Source organism: Larus michahellis, chromosome 3, assembly GCF_964199755.1.
Source record: "Larus michahellis chromosome 3, bLarMic1.1, whole genome shotgun sequence".
NCBI classification, from domain to species: domain Eukaryota; kingdom Metazoa; phylum Chordata; class Aves; order Charadriiformes; family Laridae; genus Larus; species Larus michahellis.
In genome coordinates, this window is record NC_133898.1 from 17,669,696 (window position 1) to 17,692,494 (window position 22,799).

A 22,799-nucleotide genomic window follows, 5' to 3' on the forward strand; every position below is an offset into this window, starting at 1 on the left:
TTCAGATTTTCTCTTATGATGGGCTGCATTGTTTTGGTGGTGCGGTTTCCTCTCCTGACAGCAGTACATAGCTGTTACAGGGCAGAGAGCTAAATCAGAAGAGTTGAGGCGTGGGGGAGATCGCTACGCAGTCAGACACATGGAGCACGTCAGCGTGAGTGTAACGACTTGCCCCTGTAAAGGGTCAGACGCGTCGTGTTGCTGCCATCGCAGGAGTATAGACGAACCGGCGCAGTCTGACCGCTTCCACTCCTCCTGTTGATGCATGGAGTAAAACCACGGGCTGGCTGGAGGTAGCTTACACTGCCCTCCAAAGCTGCGCAGCAAACATCAGGTCTTTTTCCCCAGCAGAAATTTATCCACCTGGGAGTTATACCAGTTATAATTAACTTCATTCATATCACAATAACATTCCCATACAGGCAAGACTGACAGACTCAGGAAGTTTAATTATAGCCTTTCCTGACATAGCATGCCTATTTAGGGAGCCAACTGAATGTCTTAGTTGCGCCAACAAGAACTTCTAGACTCCCGTCTGAGTTTGAGCTTGGGTCGAACAAAATCCTTTTTAGTTTTAAAGAGGAAGCGTACACTGTCTTTCTGTTTGCGCTCCAATCAAATGAAATTTCCTTGCTTTTTGCTGTATTTCAACAAATAAAATGATACGGTCTTACGAAAAGAAATTTTAAAAGATAACTTATAGGCTCTTGCCAGAGAATGGAAAGACCTCGTCAAATATAATGCCATACTGAGTAACTGGGGTGTGCATGGATGGTTAGTTTCTCACTTTGCATTGGATTTTAATTCTCTGCCCTATTCCTAGTAATTGCTCGTAGCGTAATAATGAAGGTGAAACATCAGACTTCATGTGAGTTATTCTTTTTAACTTAGATTTTTTGGATTACCTTACGGCAGAAATGTCTTTGGAGTATGTCTCAGAAGCGTGCTGTGCTGCGGTCAGAACAGCGAATAGTACATAGCCTTTAACAGATTAAAGATTAAGATAATTCGCTATGGGTTTGGGCTTTCAGTTTTAAACGGTATCACAAAAGCAATGGTGGGCCAAATACACAGCTGAAGTGTGAACATTTTGTTTCTCTGGAACGGTATAGCCTTACACCAGCTGACATTCAAATATGTTGTTATTAATCTGTACCAGCATGTTATTAAAGATGCCATCAGATTGTGCAGGCACAAGGCGTGTGAATTAAGGCTTCACGTCAGACTCGAGTTCTGGCATCCCCTAATTGTTGGGGGTTTGTTCCCTTTCACGCTTACAATTTTCCAAATCAAATGTTTTGCATATGGTTTTCCCTGTTGCTTTAAAAACAAACAGCAGAAACGTATTCCACTTAAGCACCACCACACTGACACCCTGAAGCAGACAGCTGGCACAGCTGGAGCCTGTGGGTCCACCTTGCAGATCTCTGAGGCTGAGATAACAACGATAAGTGAGAGTCTTAGACCTAATGTCCTTTAAGATGATGGATGCTCGTGGACCAGACATCCACAGAGAAGTTGAAATCTTTGCTAGAGTGATTAGCAGATAGCTGCTGGCAGTGGATGGAAAGCTGAAATCTTGGTGCCTGCTCTGATGGCTGCAAACCTGTAATTTTTCCTGCCAGGGGCTGGTCCAGCATCCTTTGTCCTTATCCCAAGCCTCCCCATGCCCATTCTTTTTAGCTCTCCATGTGTCACTTTGCTGATTTACTGTAACTGTCTGTCCCCCCATCCTCTCTTCCCTTTGTAGGGGTGTGTGTGTCCCCCACCAACCTTACAGTAAGCAGAGCGTTCCATTTCTCTTCCCAAATCCTCCAGCAGCTTATGTCAGATACCTTTCACGTGCTTCTGGCCTTTCATCTCAGTATTCCATCTCGCTGTTGTTCCGAGCCCAATTTCTCTCTCCTTCCTACTCAAGCCTGGCCTGCTCCTCCTCACTGTCCAAATGCCATCGGCACGGACAGCACAGGAGAAATTTGTCTCCCATGCCTCACTTCCTCTCTTTGGTACTGGAAAACCACAACCTATCCTCTGGAGCAAGACCATATTTTTAAGTCCCAAGCCCAAATGATCTCTTGTGTGAGCTGCAGTTTTTTCTTAGGCTGACACCCTTGGGTAGATTTTCACACATGTGATGAAAAAGGTAGGCTCCTGATTAACAACATGGTTGTAAGAAATGTCTGCATGTAAATAACGTCTCTTGTCTCTTTTCCTCTTTCTCATTTTTGCTTAACTGGTCTGAGAAGTTCCGGAACCGTTTCATTAAAAGTGTGCGTACATGCACATAGACTTATGATTTGATACACCCAGGCTTAAAGAATTACCAGCGGAGTTGGAATGTATCTTTAAATAGCTAATTTGAGAAAACTAAGAGCAATTGCAAACAAGATCTTCAAACTGGAAAACACCGAGTCCTCAGTGTAGGTATCGTACTGTTCTGTGATGTATATTGAATTGACAGCACTAAGGTAGTGGTAGAGATCCAAAAAACACAGGTTTGAACTTCCTCTGCTTTTTGATGAAAGCGATTATTTAAGAAAATTGAAGCCTGGAAACAATTAATGGTACCTAGGTTCTTGAAGGCTAAATGATGCCATCTGAAGCGCGTGCCGTTCCCCCGGCAATCACCTGGAGCATCTCCCAGGCGTGCGAAGCGTTGCTGCTTTCCTGAAGCTTGTTTCTCACCTGAATTTTGAGTGCCCTTTGTTAGACAGTTATGAAATAAAGGCATCATTAACAAACCCAAACACCTCTGTGACAAATGTACACTTTCAGAAACTATCTAATTAACTGTAGCTCCAAAACAGTGGCTTTAATGAAACTCTTATTTTAATTGAAAGGCAATTAGGCACTGTCTCCTTCCAGTGCGTGTGTAGCTAACTCTTGTTAGTATTAACAAGTTGGACTTGCAGAATGAAGCTCCGTGGGACACTTCTTGGCCCTGCAAAACTAATAGGTTATTTCCTCCGTACTTTCCCTGGTCCTGCCAACATTGTTTGCGTTTTTAAATTAAAAGATTAAGATAAGGAAACGTGGCAGATTTTTAGTAGTGGAACTCACTGCTTAATACTTGAAAAGGGCGTATTTCAAAGACTGGTTTTTGGGAAGCCGGCTTCAATTTTCCTTTCCCTGCTTTGGGTAAACTTGTGTAACCCAGTGATGCTGGCAGATAAATGTGACAAAGGAGATGACAGTATCTGGGAGGGAACAATGTGCCCTCTTAGCCCCTCCAAAATTTTAAATTGTAGTCTTTATTATAAAAATCAAGCAAGGAAAATGTTGGCAGTGGGACTGGTGCTTGTCTTTCCTTCAGGAAAGGAAAACTAAAGGTTGGGAGAGGGATACCAGCAGATGCTTACCTGCTCTGACTGACTTAAACTAATTTGCCTTGAGTAGAAGACATGCTCAAATGAACTTAGAGAATTTGGTATGGGTAGGTTAGTGTTAAATAGAAGATCCCATGTTTTCTCTTTATTGTCTCTGTCTCTCACTTGTCTCTCTCTGGGGCAAGATGAGGTCACTGGTTTACCTAAATGGCTAAAACGCAGTCTGATAGTTTATGCAGTTTTCTAAGTTTCTTCTAAAATTATTATTTTGTGCTCTGTATTTTGAATCAAGATAGGAAAGCTTTTTCCACCCGGAAAATATGGTGATTGAGAACAGAGACTGCGTGTTAGTTGCAGGAAGTATTCCTTGCGAAGGGCTTTTCTTGCCTTCCCTGCTTTTGAGACCAGTAATAAAATTCCCCTGGATATCAGTGGAGCAAGATATTCTTGTGTGGCACAATGTAATAGTTGGGGGTACTCACAGTTAGTAAAACTGGCGGTACTGTGATTGTATAAAAAAGATGGAAGTGGAGTTCTACTTAAGTGCGTTTCTGACTTTGCTGTGTAAGGGGCATTTTCGTAACTAAACGGATCACAGATCCGTAGAACCCCAGGTTGGAAGGGACCTCAAGGATCATCTGGTCCAAACTGCCAAGGCAAAAGCACAGTCTAGACAGGATGTCCCAGCAGCCTGGCCAGCCAGATCTTAAAAGTGTCCAGCGTTGGTTCTAGTCTTTTCTCTAACTTCTTAAGTTATGCTAAGAATGGTCTTAAACCATGTGATTAAGTTGCAAAAAAATAGCCTATGTTAGCAGCTCACCGGTCAATTAAAAGCAACCCCACTTCCCCAACAAAGACGCAAATAGTCATTTTTGAAGTATTTAATAATGCTGTGCCTGAGTTTTTTGAACTGAATACAAATGCAGTAAGTCTCGTATTCCAAAAATTCAGCAATCTCTGTGCACGTGACAGGTTACACAGGAATATAAATTAAAAGGTTTGCTATCACCGTTGTAATGTTGCAGTTTAATAAGCACAGAGTCTCTGGGTTAAAAAGAGAAAGAACCTGCAAAAGTCTCCACTGTGTTTTGTGAGTTCAGAATTAATGGGGACCAAAATGTTTACTTCAGCAAAAGAGATGGCTAAAAATACAATATCAGAAAACACAAGCACAATGCCCAGAAACATTTTTGTCATAGTTAGAGGCAAAATTATTTTCTTGCCTAGGAGAAATTAATAGGGTTGCATTTCATCAATTACATGCCATTCCATATATTTTAGGCTTAGTGCAAATGTAAAAACAAAACAAAAATCAAACTGCATTTTGTTGTTCTTGTTTTGTGATGAGGAATGGTGTTTATGAGAGAAGAACGTGGATTTTCTGAAGAGAATCTCAGAAGGAAAGTACAAGTGACTTTTAAAGAGTTCACAGATTACCTGTCCTTTGTTCTCAACCTATTTTAGTTACCTGGGGGAAATAAGGGTGGAAAAGGTAAATTGAAGAGAAGCACAGCTTCTTCTGATCAGTATGATCCGTGACAGAAGTATTTGTAAATCACAGAATGAAAATTAGCCAAAAAAATTATTTCTGGAAACAGAAATGTTACACCACTGTGAATCTAGAAGATGAGAGAGAAATAACGTCGATTCATTCATTCTTCATCCAAGCCATGCCTGCTTTAACCAGTGGCATAGTATAAATAATATACTAGGCATTATGCCATTAGGTTCATTAGGATTTGTTTGCTGGCATGTTGTGTATCAATATCTACTTTCAAGGATAAAGCTCAGGTTTGTGTCATGTCTCTTCATCTGTGTTTTTTTCTCCAGGATGACAAACCATTGGGCTAGTTCTGCCTGCAACCTCAAGAGGATTGCTGGGGGCCCTGGGGGCAGAGCAGGCTGGGGGGTCAGCGGGCAGTTCCCAAGGGCAGGGAGAGAGGAGTCCTGAGAGCAGGGATGTGAGCTCCCGTTTTCCATCAGCCCCACTGCAGAAAGGAGGGAGAGGGCAGGATGGGGCAAAGCGAGCAATGTAGACATGCTACAGAGCGCATACATTTGTTAATCCCAGCCAGACATGCCTCCCCAGTATCTCCAGTGGGAGGGACAGAAACAGTTTTGGTCTTTTTGCTGTACCTGTAGTTCTGCATCAATCGCAAGCAAGACCGTGTGATACCATTTTCAGGAAAGATGTCAAATGCGGGCCCGTTCCTCTGGCACCGCCAAACAAATTCAGGTCTTTATCAATGCAAAACGTGCATGATGCTGACATCACTTCTCATGCAAAACATGCCATCGGGTTTTTATGACCTGAGTTGGCCTTGGTGGGAAGGGCGTGAAAGGTGGACAGATCACCCACCCTTCATTGCAGCCAGCATGGTTTTGAAGCACTAGTCCAACGTTCACGGTAAACATCAGTTGTTCCCTTTATAAATAGCAAACCCTGTGCTATAACTTAATCAAACTGCACTTTGTTGTTCTTGTATTTGGATCAAATAATGAAGTAATTACCCCCCAAAAATAAACCTTCTCCTTCCTGCCAAAAACTGAGAAACGGTAACTCCCATCCTTGATCCTCTGTCACCGGGTGGTTGCTGTTTGCTCTGCTTCCAAGGACCACAGCTAGTACGGGATCAGCTTGTTTCAAGAGGAGAAGTCCAAAATAGCCCCTGCTGTTACGCAGTGAGTGTGGTGTTACACATCTCCTTGCAAGGCACTTTGAATGTGGAAGAGTGGCCAGTGAAAAATACATTGATGGAGATGTGTGCATTTTCATTAGTTGCCTAACAGGGAGAGAAACAAGGAGGAAAAAAACAGTGGGTTAATTTTCCAGAAAGCAGCTCCCAAAAAGGTTCACAAGGGAACAAGAAAAGAGACATTCATAAGTAAAGTGAATATAGACATTGGTTTTGGTCTACATCTGTGAAACTGACATTATTCATATGTTGCAGGGGGTAAAGGACATGAACTGATAGGAGAAGATTTGGATTATTTACTTATTTTAAATTAGTAATGCCTTTATTTTTAAAGATTAATGCAGAGTGCTGCCTGGCTAGCGGTCCACATAAAAAGCTGTAGCTTTGCCAGCAGGTGGATTTTCTCAGCTTTGCTTCTGCTTTTTACCAGATGAGATGAGTGTCTCTAAGACTTTGACCAAAACAATTAACCTCAAATTCAGAGCTTAAAGGAAAGCGACGCAGCTTTGTTGACATTATTTTACTATAAATCCTTTTCTCAAATATATTTCTGCTATTTGTGGTAATTTTGCCCATGAGAATTTAGATGTTTGGGAGGAGGAGGGGAGCTGGAGAAGCAATACAAATGCTGCTCTGCATGGAAATAATACTGTGGATTTTAAGGTTGTTTCCTGGAAAGGTAGCCTTTCTGTACTTTACGTAGAGAGCTGGAGGCCAGAAATAAGGTTATTCTGGTGTGCTGTGGGCTGGAGCCACATTCCCATCACTGATGAGGTTCGGGGAGGGAGGCTGGAGGTGGCCTGCAGGGCATCCGAGGCATCGTCTTGAGCTTTTTACCTACACCGCAGAGTTTAATTTCTACAACACTCATTTCAGTAACTGAAAGGCCTTATTGTGTTTGGTTATTATATCCTAGACGTTTCTTCCGTGAGAGGAGCTTGCTAATCAAGGCTTTTGCTTTCTCCCAGTGTCAAACATTGACCAATTCAAGAAATAACATGATGGTATTAATTAGATGAGAACCAGTTTTGAGGAAGTGTTTCGATTTTCAGTTACTGTATTTTCACATTACAGGGTAATAATATGTCAGCAGTTAATAGAAGATGTAATAAATATTGCGTATGTGCTTGAAATATTAGCATTTTAATATCTGTGTCCAGAAATAACATTTTTCTGTAGCACGGCACCAAGAAAATATTTTGTATGTGGGCGGACGAGCAGTAATTGATGCACATGTACTTGTGTGACCTATAGCAGGTTAAATACAAGTTTGGAGGCGGTTGTCCAAACAGCATGTCATCTAGAGCTGATATTACTGCTAGATCACTGTAGCGTCTTTCCCAGCAAACTGCCTCACGCAACGGGAGGTTATTAACACCAGGGAGAAGCCGGCTGAAGAGTACGACTGATTAACATGACGTACTGGAGTTTCTTTCTACAACTGTCTCAATAACCAGTCCTAGAGATCTGCTTCATACACAGAAAGTTAAATTTAAATTACAGAGTCTTGGCTAGAAAATTGCGCAGTTAGTCCCGTCCCCAAAAAAATGAAATTTGTTTTTTTTTACACGTGAACTCTTTTGTGAGTTTTCACACCCTGTTGGTTTCTACCAGCATTCCCATTGGTTTGGGTTACTTTATTCCTCCCATTAAAAGAAAAATAGGGGAAAAAAGGAATGTATGCGAGGGATTGGTTTTTAGGAGAGTCCCCTGCTGCCTCAGAAGTTCATGTGTCCAGTGCAAAAGCACAAAATGGCTTGTTGGGGCTCCCTTCTGTAAACATTGCATGAACCGTATTTTTAAAGGACAGTTTGCCACAGCTGATGAAGAAGATTGTAGTATCTATCTGTTGTTTTTCCAAAACCTTGGTTTATACCATAGCTCTAGCTATATACCCTTCTGCTAAGCTGAAGCAGACGTCTGTGCTTAAGTATCAGTTGTAGCTGAATCTTTATCAACTAAATGGCAAATATTTGAATAAGCTCTTTTTTTCAGGAGGAAAAATTAAGTAATGTAAGCAGAGACGATAACCAAGCATTTCAGAAAAGGAGAGTTAGAGGATTAATTTCCTAGTCCTGCATCTGAAAGTATGTTTTCAGGCAGTCATTTGTTAACAGTCATTAAATTCTTACCCGTTAATCTTCACATAATCAGGCCTGTTGATATCAACTCCCTTTTATCCTGGCCATCCCCTTTTACCACCTCGTCCCCTTCGCTCTCGTGACCTTGCCGTTAATTTCTGACGTTCTTTGTTCCTTCCCCTCCCAACCCAACCATGCTCCATCCTCCCATGCCTTAACAACCGTCGGGCTGTTGGTGCTGCCTGGCTCTTCCTGCGCCGCTCTGGCTGCCCTCACCTCTGTGCTTGGTGGACAGAGTTTTAAATATGCCGAGTTTCCTCGGAAAGGCTTGCAGCCTCGGCAGTGCTCTCCAAGTGCCATCTGTTCGCAGCATCTCCTTGGCCAGTCCCGGGCTCCTGCCTGGCTTTTCTCTGCCGCCTTTCTTCTTGCCTTTCCTCCCTGCCGTCTTGGAGCGTCATTTTGGAGAATTTGCTAGATCAGAGCCTGCGTAACTGCTAGCGCTTATCAGTAGCATCCTCACCTGACCCTTCTTATCCTCTGCTCCCCTCTCTCATGCTCATTTGTCGCATCTGGTCCAAAATCAAACTGTAAGCTCCTCAGAGCAGAGTCTTTTCCTTCCATCTGTCTTTAGCACCAAGCACACAATGGTGCCTGGCTGGCAGCTGTAAATAAAAATATTTTTGATTACACAGTTGAAGTTCTCATCTAAAATGATTTAAACAGTAGTCACAGGCGGTTATGCTGTTTATAATTCATATAATAATTTAGGACTGCTAGTTTTTAACTGTTGTGTAATTTGGATTTACTTGCGGTTCCCATGGGATAAAGTGTATTATTGAACAAGAAAGGAATAAACTATATTCAGAGTAGCTGTAGGGTGCTATGATTTAAACGAGAGCTGGTGGAACACTACAGGAGAAAATATGCAGGATCCATTATACTGTTAATGAATGCACAGTTCAGATTGGTGATTTAATTTTGAGATCATATTTCTCTGGTACCCTCAGGTACAACAGGCTTCATACATTAAAACTGAATAAGATTGTATGCATTTATGCCCAGTCATGCAAAAACTGAATAATCAAAAAAAAAATTACTTTCTTGTATTTATTCATTTGCAATTATTTTTTTTTGAAGTCCATAGCATTCAAAGAGCACTGTTAGATGGGCACAACCGTAATAGCTGGTACCAGTTTTGAACCCATGGTAGTACCCTTTGTGGCAGCTTGGTATTTATCCACAGCTACAGGCTGTCACTGTATTTAAGCCATGACTAGAGCATCACTTTTTGATCTGGCCAGGAGCTTTCTTGAAATAGTCACCGTTTCCTTCCTCAGGCAAGGTGGCAGATTGGTGATATTTTAAACTCTTGGCTAAGAGACAAATCCCGAAGTCCTTTTTGCAAGCAGACCTGACTGATGGAAGCAAGACCAATTCCTGTGGGGCCCACACCCATGAATAATTGTCGGAAACTACATTATGCAGTGGCTTCTAGCTTTACAAAATGTGATATTTTTTTTTTTGAGCCATTTTTTTATAGTGGCACGTTAATCGTAAGCTTTTTCTGCCATCCTTTTTCTGAAATGTGAACAGATGTCCAACTTTTTTAAGAAGCCACATATTACAGTGGACTGCATTTTAAGTCATACAACCACATCCGCAGAATGAATCTGAAAAGCTCTGAGCATACACAAAGAAGATGCAATCAAAAGAAATTCTGCCTGGCCTTCCAGGTTGTACACCTGCTATTTTAATATTTTTTTTTAATCTCTTACAGCTAGAGTTTCGCTTCTTAAATGAATTTGAACAACTTGCCCAAGAGGCATTCTAATCCGACCGTGTATTATGATGATACCAGTTGGATGTTATCCTATTAGGCACTCGCTGTAAATAAGGGATTTTCCACTGACTTTTAAATCCTTGATTAATGAGAATGCTGGAAGCAGTCTCCTGTAAATTAGCCACAGTGCTAGCAACAATTGCAGTTCGCTTAGGAGAACTGATTTGCTTTAAATCTTCCCATCCAAATTAAAAAGAATAAGGAAAAGATAATGTGCAGTAAGTAAAGCATATAACTCTATCTTGCATTATTTATCTGTACCCCATGGCTGTCTGAGACCCTTAGGTCTAATTCCTGCTCTCTGTTCAGGTAAAGTCCTGTCAGTCAGAGCTCTTCTGGAGAAAGAAGTCTGATAACTGGCCCAAAGTATTTCTTTAATTTATGTATTCTTTATATTCTCTAGTGTTTTAGCTAATTCTTAATCCCATTTTAAATTGTGTTAAGCAGTCCAATGGCTTTCATTTGTAGCTTGATCACTGCCATCTCACTTGCCTTTCACACCTCCTTTGCCTTTTTTTCTGATAAAAATATGTATGAGTAGCAGGAAAGAGGTACTTGGGTTTGGGGAAAGGGGAGAATGGGGAGGTCGTGACACATCCATTAATTGATACTGAGAAAGGAATTCTTCCTGACATGTTTTTGTGAAGAAAACATTTTTCACATCACCTTACCGCTTCCCTTCTTATTCGAATACTTGATTTATTGCTTGCAACAAAATTAGTTTCGTATCTAGTATTGACTTTGAAACATACATTATTTCCTTTAATACACTGAAACATTAACGAGGTCTTTCTTGTCGCGCTATATTCACATTTATTTAAGGTACTGTTCATTTCTGTACCCATAATATACGTGCACTTTTATCAGTCAAGAACATCCCTTTGTTCTTGTAGAAGCGTGAATACTCTTTCCATAGATTGGAATTAGTGTCACTTTATAAAGACAGTTTTGACACTCCCTCTTACAAATAGCTGAGCAAAGTATCTCTTATACATTAAGACACTTAAAAGTGTATGATTTTTCCATAGTTGTTTTCTGGTAATTTTGAATGCAGTGCGAACTGTAAAAAAAGTAGAGTTACTTAAACTCTGACCACACTAACCTATATCAGGGATAATCAGAGACACTGCAATAATTCTGTAACTCCGTATGATCATTTCACCTCAGCTTGCTCAAGATACAAGGGTTACTCATCCACGCGTGTATCAAAGCACCCTTAAACAAAATTCCAGTTAGACCAGTAGATCTCACAGAACATAATTTCCTGCTCTGACTATTATGTATGCATATGGTGCTCTCTGTTTAATGGTATTTGTGTACAATTCCCCAGTGATCAATTGGTAAACGTTCGGTATTGCGGCTGCAAGTCATAAAAGTGTAGTGTCTTCTCCAGTGTTATGGGCAGAAGGGAAAATATGTCACTATGGTTTTACCGACCAAATTGAGACTGTTTGGGAGATGCATGATACTTTTTTGTATGCTTATTAGTACTTTTTTGTACTTACTAGTTGTGGTTTTCACAGCACAGAGTTAACTTTTTATGTGCAGGCTTTATTGGTTACCTGGTTGTTTATTTTTTCTTTACGCTTCAGGAAAAACATAGGTGTTTTTCCACAAAGGGACTGTTACTCATTTTTAAGCTTAAATGTTTGTATTTTGGGGAAAATAAATGGACATTAGAAATTCAAGAGGATGTTTGCAGCTGGCTTTTGTTATAACTCTGTTTTTCTACATGGCAGAAAGAATGGACAACTAGAATACTTTTTTTTTTTGTCTTTTTAAACTCTCCTTGCAAATCTGCCAGCTCATTTTGGCAGCCTTACAGATTTACAGAGTGGTTTCCCCCAGCTATAAATTGCCTCAGTTATAAGGAAAGATCATTTTTGTCATTACGGCGTCAAACTGTGGCATAACATAGCTATTGTCTACAGACTTTTGGTTACCTTCAGCAAGTTACTTCATTCTCTCGTGCCTCAGTCTTCTACTTGTAAAATAGAATATTGTTATAATAGGCTTTTCTTTGTTGTGCCTCACATATTAATGAAAGTATTCCTGTATCACTTTCCTGCTTCACAGAAGTGCTGAAAGCATATGTTCATTAATATTCTTGAAGCGTGACAAAGAAAAGCCTATTACTGTAATATGCTTTGCTTTAAAACTTCAGTTAGAATAATAACGATAAACAACATTGGTTAGGCTTTGGTCATAACATTTTTACAGGTTCAGACCGAAACAGATGAAGTAAAACTTTGATGTATTGTAATGTCCCTCTCCTATACTCATGCAACCCTACCTCACTGCCCCAAATAACATTTCACATTTACCAAAATGGGTTGTATCTGTTTGTTGGCACATCTATCATACAGGAATCCAAGGATGGCCTTTTGCCTGCTATATCCTTAGCCGCTTGTTTCAATATCATGTAGTCTTCTTATTCTTGCCGTGCATTTCCTTCAGTGAGGTGAACAGAAGCTTGAAATGGACAGTTATGAAATGTCTTGCCCATAGGAAAAGCTTCTTCCTAACCTCATTAGTAATTGCTTGAGAAATGACCAGGAGCATGACAGTTTATATTTCCCTGCTATTATTTCCCCTAATAACTGTGGATGTTCTTATTACATTTCTAAATGACTGTTCTCAGAGGTGGCTTGAACAGAAGGTATTTCATTTTATCAGGTTCAGATTGATTGCCTCGGTGTTTCATTGAATATCGCCTGGTTCTTGCATTGGAAGAGGCGGTAGATAGGAATCCCCACTTTCTTTTCTTCATTGCGTGTTGTATCATACATCCCCTGGTTTGCCTCCTTTGTTTTGATTTATTTGATTTCTTTATACAAAGAACTGTCCAAGTCCATTTTGGACAGATGTTCCTAGAGCCCCTCGGACCTAAACACAGCACTTGGGAAATACTTCACTTATTTAAGAAAATAGGATGTTTTCACTTATTTAAGAAAACAGGATGATACTTTCTAACACCGCGTATATTTATTCTTGTTTTCTTTCCTTGACTTTCTTTTCATTTAATAGTTTTCAACTCAAAGAGATTTATGTTTGTGTCTTTTCCTTTTTTTGGCTCTACATCCAAGAAAGCAAGTGCAATTAATGTAGAAAACACCACTATATTTCTGATAGTTTTAACAGCTGCAGGCAGTTCAATATTTTTATTTGGTTTTTCAATGCTCTCAGTGTTTTTGGCAATATGATAGTAGAGATACTGGAGATAAAGAGGGAAGACTAGTAGCCCCAATATACATATTCTGTCCTTCTACTTTCTATTCTTATTACAAAAAGAATATTAAAATGTTTAAGTGCCTTCACTGGGTATCTAACACAGTTCTAAAAACTGACAAGTGCGAATTGAAAAGCAAAGTCCCATTAATACAGAGTTGGAGAGTGTCACTGTGCCATTAAACATTAAGTAAGTCTGGAATGTTCTGAGCCTTGCATAAATCCGAGCAATAAAAGAGATGCCAGTGAGAATCTTGCAACATGTTCAGTCAATTAAAATATATATATTTTACTTTTATTTTCTTTGCAGACCACAGATGACATCCTGGTGGCCTCGGCCGAATGTCCTAGCGATGATGAGGACATCGATCCCTGTGAGCCGAGCTCAGGTGGGTTAGGTTAGTCAACTTTTTTATTACTTTCTTTTATTTCATATTTGCATGCTCCAGTCCCACAGAGTCCCATTTAGCGGGACAGTCCTTTCTTACGTAGCAGGGGGAGAAGTTGAATTGGGGCCTTTCTGTACATGGCAGTGTCAGCAGAGAGGGAGGGTTTGCTATACGTTTTTCGAAGAGAACAGGTGGGAGCACATTGATAGCCATGATCTGAGCAAGGTTATAGCTTGACCGAGGGCCTGAGGCTGGTCTGGGAAGGGCATTCTGGGGCCCCTGCAACTGTGTCGTTGTGATAAAGAAGGGACAACTTAATTTAGGAGAAAGCTCGTGCCTTAAGCATTTCCACCAAATAAGATAAAAGTACAATATTTCAAGTGTCATATTATCTCAGTAGCAGAAGCAGAGTTCATTTTGAATTACTGTTTATGGTATGAAATACTGTATAGGTGGTAAAAACCTGAAGACATCGTATACAGCAGTCTCAAATTTCGAATTGTTTTATGGCTTTTTTCCAAGACAAGACTATTCAGAGCGTTTGTTTCAGTTCCGATTAGAAATGAAGAATTTTTTGCATTCTAGTATTTTCCATGGAACAAAATTTTGTTGTGTTTTGGCCATGTCTTTCCTACTCCCAGTAAGATTTGGTACTAATTTTTCTCTCTGATATAATTTCCCACTTATCTTCATATTCAATTAAATACTACATCCAAATGTAGTATCCAAAAATCCAAATGTTTATCATGGATGTGAAAGGAGTGCAAAACTTCATAACAGCAATCTGAAGAATTAGGTTACTCTATAACCTTCAGAAAATCCCAGATATGAAATGAACTACTCCTGATTACTTTGCTGGCTTGGGTTAAGTTGCTTTCCTCATATTAAGATGGAATTTCCTGTATTCCAGCTTGTGCCCGTTACCCCTTGCCCTGTCACCGGGCACCACTGAGAAGAGTCTGGCCCCATCCTCTTGACACCCACCCTTTAGATATTTATATGCATTGATGAGATCACCTCTTGGTCTTCTCTTCTCCAGGCTAAACAGACCCAGGTCTCTCAGCCTTTCCTCGTGAGAGAGGTGCTCCATTCCCTTGAAAGCTTTTACCTTTTCTGAGTGAACAGCTTGTGGTGCCAAATATGTCTCTGTTATTCTCTTGAATTCTGTGCTATTGGGTAGCATGCTTGCTATCGGGTGTTTTAGATAATATGGTAGCCTTTAGTACTTGTTATAACAACTTAATAGTAAAACGATTAAGATAGATTTGTTGTGTGTTACCATATTTCGTTTAAGTAGAAATTAATGAAATTTGAGACTGGCCTGTATATCAGTGCAAATCAAAACTAATCAGTGCAAACCTTAGTACAACACCCAAATCGGGGAGCAGGGAATATGTCTACATAGCCTTAAGACAAATGCAATTTTGTTTCAAATGCAGATGCATGGTTCCTTTTTGAAGTCACATAGTCTAACACCCACATGTAAAAATTACTTATTTAAATTTAAGTAAAGGCAGAGATGTTTATGACTTGTCTCAGTGTTTGATGGACCTGCAGGGTGGCATTAGAGCTCTTCCAGGAACCAAGATATTTATAGATTTGATGCGAATACTTTGGAGTTGGTTTCTTTTCCTTTCCAATAAGAGGACTGCAGAGTGTTTTTCAAAATGCCACGAGATGGAACGACCATTCTTAAAACTGAGCAGCAACAGATACACCCACCTTACACATTTTCATATCTCTCGGGAAGACATTTCACTTGCAGAAGTCCCAGACATCATGAGCAAGATATTTAGGAATTGTGATAAGAATTCATTTTTTGAAAGTTTGAAAAGTAATTTCCAGGATTTTTTTCTGCTCTTCCCTTCTCATTTTCAAATTCTTAAGCTTAACAAGACTGTCTTGTCCAGCGCGAGTCAATGCAGTAGGCATTTCATAGGGCTCTGAGCTCATCCATGCCAATTGCGTCCGTGCTTTAGTTAACTCGGGCAGTGCTGCTTAGTAGCTAAATTGACATTTATCTGCTGTAAATGTGGATAATTTTAATATTTTTTAAAATTTATAAGGCAACTGTAAAACAATACATTAGTTACCTGGCACTAAAAAAATTTCCCAAGTCCTCTTAGAATGCAGCTGATGTATTAGAAATATGATTGTATTGTCTCAGCCTTACAGCTTGCTGCAAGGCAATGAAATTTCAGAATAGTTCTTCTCTGAGGTTGTTTTGAACTTCAGATCTGGGGCTGCAATGCTTGGTAGCCCTGGAACCACGCACAGTCATTCAGCGGGTGGGTGCAGGAATGGGAGGGGTGAAATGAAGCTTTCTGACAGGTTATCATTTCTGTCCAAACTATGGTCCAGAAGGGGAATGTGAATGTTAGTCTTCTTGCAAAACCTTGCCATTAGCTTTACATCCTGGTGTTTAGCTTTCCTATTTTAGCTTTTCACCACCCAGATACGCTTCTCATTTTTGTTTATTTGAGAAAGGTTTTACAGTTTCATTTTTTGGATCCCAATTGCTACTGCTTTTTAAAAAAAGGAAGGATTGGCACAGGAATTATGTTCTCCATAATCCCAATTGTCTGGATCATTTTATCTGTCATTCTTCACATCAAAATGTCACTTGTCCTCCCACTCTCAACTCTTAAAAGCTATTAATTTGCCTCCCTCTTCATTGGCCTTGTCCTTTTCTCATATTTGAAATAACATGAACCAACAGGGTTACTGAAGTCGCTAACTTCTAGCATATCTGTCTCTCTGTAAGCTGTTTTAGTCTTAGTCACTTAGTCTTATGAATAAGCTTTCTCCATGAATAGTCCAGGAGGCACTGCTCCATCTCAATAATGCTGCAGTCATTTTGATCTGAATTTGAGTTACTCCTAACAGTCGGCTGGAACTTAAAGGAGAAAACCATAGTGTTGTTAGCAGTGACAGATTAATGATTTTTTTTTTCTTTTCATTTGGGATAGGACATGTAAAAGGATATGTCCCTCCATTTAAATTCTTCCCATGGCTCGGTTCAGTTTTTTCCCTGTAACCCTTTTAATGAACCAGAGTTGCTTCTCCACAGCCACTCCTCCACACGCTCACTGATGCTGGTGAAGCTTATGTTTCCTAACAGATACTTCTAGGAGGCAAAATATATGGTGATCAGGACCACTTTGCTGTTACGTTTTCAATTCAGAGGCCATAGCCTGAGATCCCGTTTAGATTTCTTCTCTTGTTCCTAGTAGTCATCAGCAGAAGGATCCACCCCAGCACAAGAGACGATGCTCTCAGGTCAACATTTTTCTAGTAAGAACACATTCAAAGGATGGCCAGAGCCCTTGCAGCCCATGCAGGGCCATAACTGTATGTTTACATGATGATTGCCCATGACATGCCTATTTCTAACCAAAGTTCTCAGCCCAAAATGTGAGCCTATTCAACGAACAGTTTGAATATGGTTAGCCTATATGTCATAGAAAATACCGATTAGCTAGATTTTACTGATTAGCAAGACATGCTTAAAATAGAGCTTCTTTTCTAGGGTAAACACGTTGCAGTTTGTAGTGGCTAACAAGTCTCGGTCTGCCACCACCAGCTTTGCTTTCTGTGCACCTGTCTTCTAAATAATAAATGGAAAGAGGCAATTTGCAACAAATTTCATATGGGACATAAAAACGTAGACCAGATTAGGAGCTGCTAAGCAGCAATCCCATCAACTTGTCTGGAACATAAAGTCACAAAAATTATAATTGCAGATTTCATTGTGGTACACAAACTGCTAAATGTGCCGTAATGGGATGAAGTCATAACAAATTTATTAGCATGCAAAACTTAGTCAACATATTTTGTTTGCGTTATTTTTTGTATAGTAAGGCAACATGTATTGCTTTCACAATCTCTCCATATTCCCCTCTCCTACTCTAAATACTAATAACAACTTGAAGAATGATGACGACGATGATAATAATAATAATAATTATTATTATTATTATTTATGTTTCCTCAGCTTCATGTCACGGAGGAAATAATAAAGCCTTTTCATTTTGTAGACAAGTTATGAAAAATGTTAGTGGAAACCTAGCCAAAAAAAAAGGCCCTGGGATGTTTTACTAATTTTACGTGAAGAATTTTATAAAACTGCGGATGGACAAATTGCCATTCTGCGCATCAGAACTGCCATTCCAGCCTTTCCTGAGCTCTGTACAGGGCTCTGATTTCTGCTGAGTTTCAGTGAGCATTTGTGCTACACAGCTTATTTGTTCCTGTTACACTGGGCTGGTATTTTATTTGTTAGCTATTATCTAGCCACTTCTGTAGCTATTGAAATGTTCCAAAACATGGAGAGGTCCAAACTGGGTCAAAGGAAGTGAAATAATTGAATTTAATGGCAGGGAAATCTAGACCAGGGAAAAAGCCTTAGTGTTTTTAGCATACACACAAACAAGTTGGGTTTTTTCTGCAAATTACAGTTAAATCCTTCTTAAACTCGGGACTTGGCAAAGGTTTAAGTTAGAAATGAGGTTCAAAACCTCTCCTGATGGCCCAGCAGAAATGGGGTGGATAGAAGTTTTAGCAGTCTTAAAATGAGAATATATGGTATTCACTGGTCTTGGAAGCTTTAACAGAAGGCAGCTTTCAAAGTGAAAGACTGGTCTTGAAGAAACACAATTTTTTGAGGTTCAACCGAGTGTCTTTTTACCAACAGAAGTTCACACGTTGCAACCATATAAAATACATCATCATTTCTTGATCTGTGTTTGTCTGGCAGCTCTTGGATTCCGTGTGCCAGAACAGTGTTAGATTGGTATCAGATCTCGTCCTGTACTTGTTCTGTAGGGCAATAGGGTAAGAATAGTCAGGAGAGGGTTCAGTGACATATACCAACTGGTACTATTTGTTACCTTTCTTAGCCCTGATTCTCAATTCTGAGGGAGAAATGGGATCAGTTGTTTTTCTACATTGTTAAGTAAGGACCGATAATATGATAGATGCTTATGGACTGATCTTTGAGCATGCATTGATTTTCCTACATCTTGGTCAGGCTCATTGCACTACAGAAAACAGCTGTCGACAGGCAGAAATCTCCGTAACATCAGTATAGCCAAGAGAGAGCGAACTTAAGATGACTCTTACAGTTCAGTCACTGCTTTGGGGAAGGCTTTGTCCTGTCAGCAGAACAATATGGGGCTTTGCATGCAAACCGCTTCCTGCATATGTATGTCCTCTGCTGGGCGAGAGCATGTGTCGGATAGATGGAGATGGCTAGCAACCATATGTTCTCAAACGCTTTGGGATGGTTTAGGTTTCGTCCCAGAATTGATACCTATTTTTCTAACGGGCGGAGCTGTGAAATACAGACTGCGAATGAGTTATGCTTATTATTAGAAGTTTTGCTCTTCTTTTCCTGTCACAAATTATTGCATTGTATTCCTGGGGCATCTGGCAGTAAGATATCATTGCAGTAGGAGGTGAAGTGACTCCTATTATTTATACATCACTGCAAGTGCCCTATTTAATGCACTTCATGGAATTCTTTGTGCAAGGAGCTGAAACAAAGAAAAATAAAATTACAGTTAGTTCATAGGGCTACTGTCTTCATTATGGCTTGAGACATAAAGGGAATATTTGTGCCTCAGTCCAATTATCCTGTAGTTCTATATGCATTTGCAGCACTAGAAAGACCTCTGGGTTGCCTTGAATCAGCCTTTTTTAACTGCTTAGCAGAAATACATATAGACATATCTGTATCAGCTACTACAGGGTGAAAATTATGCTTTACTTACAAACTTTCCAGATGTTAGCACTTGCCATGTCTATACTTCAAGGAACTGAGAGGCTTCAGATGTAGATTAATTTTCCTATAATTGAAGTAAAAATAGTTGTTAAGGTTATTTAATTTTTTTTATAAATCACAAAGCCCCCCCAAAGCAACAGAAAGCAAATGTTGCATTTTTCCAAATTATTTTATTGTGAACTGAACCACTTTCTTGTCAGTAGACTGAGCTCTTAGTGTCCGTCACTGTGAATTACAAATAAGGCATTTCTTATTTGATTTAGATGAAGGAATTTTTTCCTAAATTATCTAAGAAAATCATAATTTTCTTTCCATTGTACAAACACTGATCTCTACTCTTTGCCAGCCACATCATTGAAACATGGGAACACTGAGTAGAATTATAGCTTTCCAGCCAGTTCTAAGGATTTTCATGCATTCCCAGTGTTGGGAGCAGCTGAACACAATAGCATGTGCTGAAAGGAAGGGTTTTCTTTCAGTCTAACAAATCATTTTTCAATGGTTTAGAGAATTCTGACTCCTCACATGCATTCTGTGGAATTTTGGTGGTAGTGGTGGTGTTCACGCTCTTAAACGTCCTTTCTTTTTGTAACCTCAACTGGTACAGGGGATTTGTGACCGACATGAAATTATTTTAAAGTTTAGTTTTTACGCACACTTAAAGACAAACTGCAGCTATTTTTAGCTAAACGTGCCTTTTAAATGTGAAGAATTCAAGTAGATACTCCTTGCTGAACATATGTATTTCAAAGAGAGGTTTAATACAGAGATGACAGCACGGGCTAATGCTTTGTAGCATGTATTAATTGCAGTCATAGGGATATGAACATATCAGAAGGCAGAATATGGCTGGAAACTGGGGAGCTGGCTTTGTTCCTAAGCATAATGATTTTCTATCAGTTTAATATCAGCATCACTATGCTCTAAGACTGGTAAGAAATATCGACATCAGGTTGCTATAAATCATACAAAGCTCTCTGTTAACTCACACAAGACCTTCTCCACTGGTGTGTAAATGATGAACGGATTTCCTTGTGTGTGGACTTTGAGGGTGTGTTCATATTCCTCTCAAGTTCTTGCTAAAGTTGGACATTCTCACTTCTATAATGTGTATAAGAATGGCAAACATTCATGATGTAAATGCTGGGGTTATTTGTATGGCAGTGCCTAAAGCTCTACTTCATGCTTCAGACGTATGCAGACAACATTAAAAGACCATTCTTGTGCAGAGAAATTTATTAAGTGACAATTATTAGTACTGCTGTTACATGTTCAGTGGTCTGGAGTCAGACATCTCCACAACACAGACAAAACCAGATGGTAATGTTCCTAGTAGTTTGAAGAAATATAGTCATTTTATAAACAATAATTTAAGAAAAATGGGCACACCACTCACTGCTCCAGAAGGGGCAGCCCAATGAAAGAAAGATATTTTTTATTATTTCTTTTAAAGATGTAAAACACTGCTCATGACTCAGTCCTGAAGGTATTTACTGGCAAAGCTGAAGCACATGATCCTGCTGTGATACCAGGACTGGGAGAGGAAAGCAGAGAAGCAAACCAAGCAAACCACATCAGTCATTCACAAACGCATGCGGACGACATGTCATCCCCACTAACTTCTGTGGAACTCGCTAGATTTTTCAGTGCTTGTCTGGATCATGGACAATAAAATGTCCGTGAATATCGTGTCCTTTTATTCAGGTGTAGAAGAGATATGTTAGTTGGTCAGAGGCAGGTGTACAATCCCTGCATGAGACAATGTGAGTTGGAGGAAGCAAACAGAGAGCAGGTTAGAGGTAAGGATGGCGGTTCTGTGGGCAGGGTTGGAGGACAGCAGGAGAAGTCTACTCTCATGCAGCAGACACCAAGGTGGAGGAATATGGCCTTGTTTCATTGCTGAGGTTATTTTGGGAAAATTAGTCTCACAATCCATTTAATATTAATTCTCTCTTGTTTTCTCTCTCCCTCCCTCCCTGACTCAGCCTAGAAAAAATTGCAAGAAATGCTGTTGCAAGCATGTAAGCAGTTGCTTAACGTATTCTTTTTGCTACTCTCAGATAAAGAACTTTCCTTACAGGCCATTACAGCATTAACCAGAGGGTGAGATATGTCCAGAATGACTCCAAAAGCCATTGGCTTGCTGCCATACAGCGATACCTGGACAGGCTGGAGAGTTGGGTGGAGAGAAACCTTATGAAATTCAAGGGCAACTGTAGGGTGCTGCACCTGGGGAGGACTAACCCCATGGACCAGTACAGGTTGGGGGCTGACCTCCTGGAGAGCAGCTCGGTGGAAAGAGACCTGGGAGTCCTGGTGGACAACAGGCTGACCATGAGCCAGCAATGTGCCCTTGTGGCCAAGAAGGCCAATGGCATCCTGGGCTGCATCAAGAAGAGTGTGTCCAGCAGGTCAAGGGAGGTCATCCTCCCCTTCTACTCAGCCCTGGTGAGGGCGCACCTGGAGTACTGTGTCCAGTTCTGGGCTCCCCGGTTCAAGAGGGACAGGGAACTGCTGGAGAGGGGACAGCAAAGGGCTACCAAGATGATGAGGGGACTGGGACACCTCTCTTATGAAGAAAGGCTGAGGGACTTCGGTCTTTTCAGTCTGGAAAAGAGAAGACTGAGGGGGGATCTTATCAACGCTTATAAATACTTAAAGGGTGGGTGTCAGGAGGATGGGGCCAGGCTCTTTTCAGTGGTGCCCAGGGACAGGACAAGAGGTAATAGTCACAAACTTGAGCATAGGAAGTGCCACCTAAACATGAGGAGGAACTTCTTTACCCTGAGGGTGGCAGAGCCCTGGCACAGGCTGCCCAGAGAGGTGGTGGAGTCTCCGTCTCTGGAGACATTCCAAACCCGCCTGGACGCGTTCCTGTGACACCTGCTCTAGGTGACCCTGCTCTGGCAGGGGTTGGACTAGATGATCTCCAGAGGTCCCCTCCAACCCCTGTCATTCTGTGACTCTGTAAAAAAAAAAAAAAAAAAAAAAATCTAACAAAATGCAAAATTACTGAATAAGGTATTACATAGACCTTAAAGAATTAATTGACTGCTAATGCAGCGGCTTTGTTAACACTATCCCCACCAGAACCAGGACACAGACACACACACAAAAAAGAAATTGGATCTATAACTGTGCTTTCTTAAAAAAAGTAGTTCTGATTTTCAAGACTGGTATTCAAGATTTTCAATAATACGACTAATTAAGTCCCAGTCTCTGTGCATGTATCCCTAATATGTGAAAATAGGTTCTAGGCAGATCTAAATCTTTTGTGAGTCTCAGTGGTTAGACACAGAAATAAAGATGTGTGCACTTTGACAGCCTTTAGTATAAGATGTTTCCACCATTTTCAAAAAAGGTATAGACCATTTTAATCTAGAATCAAAGAATCACTTAACTGAAGAACAGGTGTAAAGTACACCACACACACACACACACAAAATGTGATTTTGAA

The 22,799-nt window shown here is 40.3% G+C and overlaps 1 protein-coding gene across 39 annotated transcripts in view; it reads left to right on the top strand.

The window, feature by feature from the left end:
* Positions 1-22,799, top strand: part of NRXN1 (neurexin 1) — a 717,017-nt gene that overhangs the window by 681,926 nt on the left and 12,292 nt on the right. For 25 of the 39 annotated variants that reach the window (XM_074578846.1, XM_074578845.1, XM_074578866.1 and 22 more), the window contains one exon: positions 13,482-13,569. In XM_074578846.1, the coding sequence (XP_074434947.1) occupies positions 13,482-13,569 (88 nt within the window). The remainder of the gene's footprint in view (positions 1-13,481; positions 13,570-22,799) is intronic. The other 14 variants (XM_074578848.1, XM_074578867.1, XM_074578856.1 and 11 more) reach the window with 1 other exon arrangement.